Source organism: Limulus polyphemus, unplaced genomic scaffold (genome assembly GCF_000517525.1).
Source record: "Limulus polyphemus unplaced genomic scaffold, Limulus_polyphemus-2.1.2 Scaffold2377, whole genome shotgun sequence".
NCBI lineage: Eukaryota > Metazoa > Arthropoda > Merostomata > Xiphosura > Limulidae > Limulus > Limulus polyphemus.
In genome coordinates, this window is record NW_013667987.1 from 171,929 (window position 1) to 181,549 (window position 9,621).

Consider the following 9,621-nt stretch of genomic DNA (forward strand, 5'->3'; position numbering starts at 1 on the left):
ACAATACTGTGACAATAGCTACGTATCTTTAACTATAAACTAGTGGAGCTAATAATACTGAGACAATAAGTGAGATTTACCTGTCTTTAACATGAAACTCGTAGAGCTAACAATACTGTGACAATAAGTGAGATTTACCTATCTTTAACATGAAACTCGTAGAGCTAACAATACTGTGACAATATGTACGTATCTTTAACTATAAACTAGTGGAGCTAATAATACTGAGACAATAAGTGAGATTTACCTGTCTTTAACATGAAACTCGTATATCTAACAATACCGTGACAATAGGTACGTATCTTTTAACTATAAACTAGAGGAGCTAATAATACTGAGACAATAAGTGAGATTTACCTGTCTTTAACATGAAACTCGTAGAGCTAACAATACTGTGACAATATGTACGTATCTTTAACTATAAACTAGAGGAGCTAATAATACTGAGACAATAAGTGAGATTTACCTGTCTTTAACATGAAACTCGTATATCTAACAATACTGTGACAATAGGTATGTATCTTTAATTATAAACTAGTGGAGCTAATAATACTGAGACTGCTTCTGGATCTTACAGAAATTTCAGTCATGATGTGCCATGTCTTCTCTTCCTTGTGCTGCTCTGATGCATCCTGTATAGTCCAGTTGTATCCATTTACATACGTCTTTCATCCAATTCCTTTTTGGTGTCCCCCTTTGTCTCTTCCCATTGGTCTTGCCCTCCAATAATATTCTCTATATTGGCTGCTCTCTAACCACATGACCATAATATCTACACTTTTATTGTTTTAATGTATTAAGTAACATTCTTCTAAGTACCTCTTTATTGGTGACTATGTTTGTACGATATTCTCAACATTTTTTTGAACATCCACATTTTAAATGCATTGATCTTCTCATCCATATCCTTGTTGATTGTCCATATTTCACCAGCATATATAAAAGTAGACATTACATAGCAGCTAGCTAATCTCTTCTGCATTTGGACACTAATGTTATTTGTTGCCAAGACATCTCTCACTTTGCAAAAGGTATTTCTTGCAATTTCTATTAGTCTTCTTATCTCTCTGTCACATTTATCATAAAGATTTGATACATGAATCTCATCATCTGGTCCAGATAGACTACGATGTTTATCCTTTCCATGTCTTGATGTTCCTTGCTTACTATCATTGTCTTTATCTTTTTGATGTTCATTGTGAGTCCAAATTATAAGCTTCTTATCTTGACCTCAACTACAATCTGCTGTAGTCCTTCTGCTGTTTCTGCTATCAAAGCAGTGTCATCTGCATATCTGAGATTTGTAACATTCATTCTACTAAGCATCTTGTCTTTGAAAATGTCCTCTGTACACAGGTTAAAAAGTTTTGGAGAGATTATACACCCCCTATCTTACTCCTCTTTTTATAGGAAATTCTTCTGATTCATTATCATCCAACTTGATATTGAATATTCCTTCCCTTGTACCTTTGCCTGGTCTAAATCATGACTGTGTTTTATCAGTGTTGTCCTCTATGACTTTGTCATTTCACCTCATGATGATCTTAAGTATAATTTTAATAAAGTGGCTCATAAGGCTGATAGTCCTATGCCCAGAGCACTCCATTGCTTTTGGTTTCTTCAGGATTTTAAGAAAGAGAGTTCCTCAGATCATATGGTAGGTGTCCATTGTTGTAAATTCGATTGCACAGATTTGAAACAATCTTAATATCATCTTCATCAAGGGCTTTTAGATATTCAGCAACAATCTAATCCTTTCCTGGTGCTTTCCCATTCTTTAGATTCTTGATGGCCCACCTAACCTCTGACTCTAGTATGTACAGACTGGTGTTATTACCCAGCTCATCAATGATTACCAACTTCTTTCTATTCAAACAAGATGGTGTCATCTTCATCTTTGATATAATCACCATCTGCTTTCCTCGCTTTATTTCTGTCTGCAAGTTCTTTCACCTTGAAATTTCTTTCTAGATTTTCTATTTCATCACACCATTTACTGTACCATGTTTCTTTTGCAAGCTGTTTTTATTTTATTATCTATGAATTCATATTCTGGCATGTTTTTCTTCTCCCTTCTCTTGTCCATCATTTCTAGTATAGCATCTATCATACATCTTTTCTTTTCTCCTGTTTAGGTAATATTGGTTTCCTTTAAATTCTTCCGTTGCTGATTTATTCTTTCTGCTTCAACTGGGAACTGTTCTACTTGTTCATTCTGTAGTCCGGCATAACTGTTTGTAACTGAAACTGCAAATTGCTCTTTGACGTTTTCTTCTTTGAACTTGTCCAGATCTAGTTGGTCACTGAGTTATCTTTAATTTGATGTTGACTTTGGCTACTAGGTATGTTTGACATCTTTTACACTGTGTCAGAATCTAATCTTTATCATTATATAATCAATTTGGTTACGATGTATATCGCCAGAACTCCTCCTTGTGTATAATCTTCTCTTTTCTTTCTTAAACAAAGTGTTTGAAATGCACATGTTGTTTTAATACTGAGACAACAGGTAAGAATTATTTTACTTATATTTAACTTGAAACTAGTGGAGCTAACAATACTGTGACACTAGGTGAGAATTCTCTTACATATCTTTAAATTGAAACTAGTGGAGCTAACAATACTGAGACACTAGGTGAGAATTCTCTTACCTATCTTTAACTTGAAACTAGTGGAGCTAACAATACTGTGACACTAGGTGAGAATTCTCTTACCTATCTTTAACTTGAAACTAGTGGTGCTAACAATACTGAGACAAATTTTGAAACAGTAACAGCGATACTAGCATGTCTTTAAAAAACTTTTGAAACTAGTGGAGCTAAACCTACTGTGAAAATTGTCTTACCTAATATAATCACTTTAAATACTATTTCTTTACTAAACATTTATAGTGATGTATAAGAATATAATTATTTTATTTCAAGAGAAGACAAAACATACTTACTGTAAATCTGACAATCCTTTAAGCCATTCAGATAACCTAAAAAATCCCATTTGTTTGGCTTCCATTTTCCATGCTAACACTAACATAACTACCTAGATGTAAAATAATAAAAACTACATCAATTATACATATATTGTACTTAATGAGTAATTTCCAATATATTTTATTATCCTAGGAAAACATCTTAGCCAAAATTACATTATTTATAATTAAAGAAATAATTGCAAAATGTAGGTAGAGAAACAATGAAATACTCATATAATGTATAATGTTCAGCTTATTTTTTCCAGTTTTTATTACTGACAAAAAAAGAAGGATAACTTGATTAAAGTCCATGTCACATCTGTCTTTCCATTCTTACTTCATGTGAATATTTGATTCTTATACATAAATCATTCTTCTTTGTTACCATTGTACACAAATAATCTGGAGAAATATATGGGATATTGAAAGTAACGTGAAGAAACACACAGACATTCTACAGCTACACTCAGTGTTATAATATTTATACGAAAATACTGGTACCATGAAAGAAAATTTAGAGAATGCATCAGTTGGATATCAAGAGCAAGGCTATTAACACGGTGTTAATAACCATGCAATATAAACATTATACATGTGTTATTAACCAATCCATTCACACAGCAGACAAACACATTATTAACCACGCAATATAAACATTATACGTGTTACTAACCAATCTATTCACACAGCAAACATGTTATTAACCAATCCATTTACACAGCAGACAAACACATTATTAACCATGCAATATAAACATTATACGTGTTACTAACCAATCCATTCACACAGCAGACAAACACATTATTAACCATGCAATATAAACATTATACGTGTTACTAACCAATCCATTCACATAGCTAATAACTTTGTAATTAACTAAGCAATATAAACATTATACATGTGCAAACCAATCTATTCACATAGCTGACAACCATGTTATTAACCAATCCATTCACACAGCAGACAAACACATTATTAACCACGCAATATAAACATTATACAAGTGTTATTAACCAATCCATTCACATAGCTAATAACTTTGTAATTAACTAAGCAATATAAACATTATACATGTGCAAACCAATCTATTCACATAGCTGACAACTGTGTTAATAAACGTCAAATATAAACATTGTACATGTGTTATTAATTAAACAATTTTCTAAAGATTGAACCTTGTGTAGACAAATGATGGGAAAATTTAATTTCATACCATTTTTAATGATTGAATAAAACATGCATTTTATTGTGTGTTGTTGTAGGGTTTTTCCCAGAACTTACATCTTCTGGTTCTACTCCTATGTCTTCACAGAATTTCTCCATTCCATCAGGACCAATTATATCTGGATCATCTATAGCTAAAATACATTTAAAAAACTTTTAACTGCTTTCAAAAGCATCATATTTGTTTTAAACCTGTCACAGTGGACTCGTATTTTACGTGACCATGTAACCATGGTGGTATACATACTATGACTCTGAAAGTACTTAATGTATCTTCACTAAATTTGACAAGTTTTCAGTAAACATTAATTCTTTTGCAGATGAAAAATCAGAAATTTTAATTAAGTATTTTTACTAAAAATGTCTGTAATTACATGGTGTCAGTGTTAACTACTCTGAGTGCAAAGTGATTTTCATTTTAAGATAAAAATACTCTTCTTAATCTAAAAATGTTCAAATTTCATTTTCACAATCCTTAAAACCTCCTAAATAAATATAATATTTTTTTTTCTCAGAAGAACTTTATATTTTATCTCTTATTTTCTATACTACAACTTTACCCAGGGTCAGTCGATTTGACCGACCTTGTAACCACCATAAAAAAAAGTTAGGAATGACTATAAATTGTAACAGAAAACCACAATTGTTATCCTAAATAGCTCAAAGCTTAGAGCTGTATACATCTGTTTCTACTTAAATTTCATTGTTTTATTACCTTTGAACCATGTCAAACTAATAATCCTGCCAGAACAGTTGTAAATCATTTGGTGGCTCACATTATCAAAATAAAGATACACATGAGAAACAAGAAATATCAGTATAGCACTTAATTGGTTATATTTTTTATGCTGTTGATGAAACTTAAAACCTACATTTTATACTTATGGTACTACTACCCTAAATAATTTTTTATATAATTAAATACTGCACCTAAGAACACAGAATAACATAAAAAGCAGAAAACGTCCAATAACTACCATAATTTTTCTGGCTTTCTAACTAGGTGAGAAGAGCCATTATAAATTCAGCTAAGTTCCTCGATGTGTTTCCTTTGGGAATAAAGTTTGAACTGGAAGCGAAACAGACAATTCTCTGTACAGAAAACAATTTAACATAATATGTCATTTGACAGATTAAAACTTTGGCAATTGGTGAAAGAAAGAATGTGATGCATGGGCATGGCAAGAGGAGTCTTACTTTCTAGGTTATTGAACTAGTGGAGGGGTTGGTTCAAAAGTTATCTATGGAGTGTGACACCATATACCATGGTAAAATTTAGGAGCACACACTTGGGAGACCACACCCCTTCTGCACCTAGGTATATTCTTCACCCATAATAGACATGTGTTGCTAAGTCTGGCAGAAACTACCCCAAACCTACGTATGGAACATGGACATGCCAAACCGCGTAGTGTAGCTAGGGCACATCAGACCATATATGGTGGGTCAACTCCAGTGTAAAACTAGGCAGCATCGGGTATTTTTCATTTAGTCTGCAGTAGGAGGAGGATCCCAACCATCTTCACTTCAATCCCAGGAAGCAGAAGGGAAAGTAACCTCTGTTTTGCCAACCTAGGGAGTGATCATGTGTGTTGTCACTTCACACATCCAAAACCAGGCCACCTTAGAACCAGACATCCAGGCAACAGTATGATAGTTGAAAGCAATTACAAACCAGGTGGAAGGAGATATTTGGCATATGGTCTGTGGTAAGAGGAGGGTCCCTACAAACCACATGAGTGAGGGCTCATGTTGACTGGTTCTGCACCTATCCAACACCAAACCACATGGAAATCAACATCCAGGAAGCGGTAGGATGGAGAAAACCAGCTGGAGGGATGAATTGCACTTGATGGACCAACTCCAGTCCAAAACCAGGCAGCATCAGGAATTTCTCATCCATTCTGCAGGAGGAGGAAGGTTTGCACTATCTACAGCAACAGAGCACCACCATCCTACTGTCCACTCAGTGGAATTGGTCACACTCAGGAGGAAGTCTCCATGGTACATCACCCCAGCAACTAGGAACTGGTGATGGCAAGGACTCCTATACTTCATATCAGAAATGGGGGTGAAAGCATGTTGGAGAGCCAGAGGAAAGCAACACCTTAAGACAGTGCAATTGGTGACCACAAAAGCCTATTTTTAAAAGAAGGTCAGTCCTAGTTTATTCAACTAGGACTGGAGGGATGGACAGCTATCTTGACACTACTTTACTTATGATAGTCCAGGAGTAGGTACTGTCTGGATCGAGCCTTGTTTAATCATTAAGATACCACCAGAAAACTTCTACTGGTCTTGTGGAACACCCCATGTCATCAGTCAGCATTACAGAACAGAATGGCCACATGGTGCAGATATTCATATAAGTATACCCTAACAGGCACCACAAGCCACTTAGTGTGATCCTGAGAGATAGAACAAGACCCCTGTAAAGGTAAGAGAAAAAGAAAAAGGAACTACCCAGTCAGAGTCAGTAAGGTGTATGTAAGATGACGATGGGAGGAAGTCTATATCTCAATGAAGAAATGGCCAGATGATGAAAATAATATGCAACAAAAGTATGTGGGGTTTTACATCTGTCATCTTGCAATATCTCCTCCAACAGCTGATGGAAATGAGCAGCCAGGGAAAGAGTAAGGTGTCAGACCTGAAGAGTCAACATGAATCTACACCCAATGAAGCGTAGGCTAGATAGATGAGCTGCTGTGGCCATCCTGTAAGGGTAATGGGAGAAATATCTTGGGGAGATGAGGAATTTCAAGAAATACATTGATGGGAGCATGAATTGTGAAAAGGAGCACAGATGGGACAGTGAAGATGATCTGGATCAAAACGAGAATAAAAGTGAGAAATGGTTATTGGTGTAGGGTTGTAGCATATGGCATCAGGAGTTTAGGTGGGAGCCACAAGACTAGTGGAGAGTGAAGAAATTGCACTTGTAGAGGGCAACACAAAATTGGGAGAAGCTATTGTCTGAGCGGAGGTAGAGTATTGTATCAGAAAAAAGATTGTACTTCCTTCTGATATGGTAGTGAAAGCTCATTAGTCTGATAGTATGCTGAGTTTTTCTTGACTTTCAAATATTTCACCATTGTAACTGTAACCACCATGAATCTCTTGGTGAAACTTTCATGAAATGCTATGTACCAAATTCAAAATATCATATTACATGCAGGAAGATAATACACACTCATTCTTCGATGCAGACACTTAACTAGACATACACTTCATCCAAGGTGATGGCATATTTCCATTTTTCAGGTGCCTGATGCCACTAGATCTTTTGTTTGGCTATGTGCTTTGGAAGAAGTTTATACACATGGCTCATATTACTTTTGTAGATGTAAATCTGCATGAATCATCAAGAGTTCAAAGGAAGGTTCCTACTCTTACTGTAATGGATTACTTTGGTCTTTGGGTTACTTTAGGTGACAAGCTGTTTAATTTTCTTCACTACTTCCAGTGTTTAACTGATACTTGGTTTTATAACAGCCTATTGTTTTCCCCTTTTGGTATCCAATCTTTGTATGCACTCATTTTATTTGACATGTTAACATTTTGTACTTTGCATGACTCTATAACTGCAGGACAGGAAAAGTTTGCATCATAAAATCCTGTTATGTAACCTTCCAGAAGAAATCAATTGTGGAACAAGAGAACTTTGTGTCAGAACGTCTTGTGATATAACCCTTACAGAAGTATCAGCCATGGAACAGAAGAATATTGTTTTATAAAGTTGTGTAATGAATCATAAAGACCTGTTATGTAACCTTCCAGAAGAAATCCATTGTGGAACAAGAGAACTTTGTGTCAGAACGTCTTGTGATATAACCCTTACAGAAGTATCAGCCATGGAACAGAAGAATATTGTTTTATAAAGTTGTGTAATGAATCATAAAATCCTGTAATGTAACCTTCCAGAAGAAATCCATTGTGGAACAAGAGAACTTTGTGTCAGAACGTCTTGTGATATAACCCTTACAGAAGTATCAGCCACAGAACAGAAGAATATTGTTTTATAAAGTTGTGTAATGAATCATAAAGTCCTGTAATGTAATTTTCCCAAGGGGGTCAATTTTTAGGGACAATCTGCACTCGCAAATCACTAAACTTAAATTGAATTAAATGTATCAAGACCTTTAACCTGTATAGCCACAGATAATGAAGAAAGTCAGTATATTGGAAATGCAAGTTGTTCCCACAGATTGTGAAGAACCCTCTATAACTAAGATCACATCCAACTATAGCTGGAACCTTAAGCCTGTCTGGTGTACTTCAATAATTATAGTAAGTACATGTCATTGCTTATTTTCACCACTTTTAAAACCAACTCAAGCTTTAAGTTATAAAATTAATTATTAACTCTCTCCACACGGGCTAGGTTAATTTGACTGACCATGTGATCTTTTTGTAGTTGTATAGAGTCTTTATAGACTTGATACTACTAACTTTTGATATAGTGCGTATATTTTCAGGAAATTTGGCAGTCTTTCAGCTAACATTATAAACCTTTCACATACTAAAAATCATACTTATTAGTGGAGTACTTTTAATAAACTAAAAATAGATTTGTCCTTGAACACAGGGTACTTGTTTTGAATAATCCTGTGCAAATCGATTTTCATGTTAAGATTAAAAATACTTTTCTTCATCTCAAAATTTCCATTTGTGTAATCTCTAAAACCTCCTAAATACATTTCAAATGTTTGTTTTCAGTAAAACTTTACATTTTATCTGTTATTTTCTCTACCCTAACTCTATACAAGGTTGGTCAATTTGATTGACTTGCACCCCCTCCCCCCCAAAATCTCTAAAATACCCTCTTTTTCTTTCTAGAATGACTTCAAATGTAGTATGAAACTACCTTTGTTTATCCTAAGTAGCTTTAAACTTGTAACAGTATACATCTATTTGTAATTAAATATTGTTTTATTGCCCTTTGAACTGTGTCTAACTACTATTCGTGCCAAGTTGTAAGTCATTTGGGGAATGTGCGGCTCAAGTTACGCAATTAAATGACATTACCCATGAGCTACTCCGAGCTGCTCGTGTGCATGCCTCGTGAAATATTTTTTTATATTATTATTATTGTTTATTTTACCTAGTCTAACCTTAACTAACCTAAAGAAATCTCTATTTTTATATTTTAGTTACTTTTATAATAATAAATAAAGAATAAACATAAGAACCAAGAAATAAAGTACTTACCCAAGCATATTTTTTTTGCTGTTGACTATAGATAATGCTTATCCCTACTTTTTGTGTTTTTATAATGATGGTAGTACTGCATTCAATAATTTTTATTTAATTAAATAATGCACCGAAGAACAGAAATTAATAGCATGCAAAAAGCAGACAATTTCTTTTAACAATCACAATTTTTCTGGCTTTATAACTATGTGACAAGAACTGTTACAAATGTATCC

General features: G+C 34.3%; 1 protein-coding gene across 5 annotated transcripts in view; it reads right to left on the bottom strand.

Moving 5' to 3' along the window:
• The window catches only part of LOC106466767 (DCN1-like protein 4), a 28,228-nt gene that overhangs the window by 8,035 nt on the left and 10,572 nt on the right, over nucleotides 1–9,621 (bottom strand). For all 5 annotated transcript variants that reach the window (XM_022394859.1, XM_022394858.1, XM_022394857.1 and 2 more), the window contains exons 4-5: nucleotides 4,250–4,326; nucleotides 2,945–3,036 (exon numbers count right to left, since the gene is read on the bottom strand). In XM_022394859.1, the coding sequence (XP_022250567.1) occupies nucleotides 2,945–3,036; nucleotides 4,250–4,326 (169 nt within the window). The remainder of the gene's footprint in view (nucleotides 1–2,944; nucleotides 3,037–4,249; nucleotides 4,327–9,621) is intronic.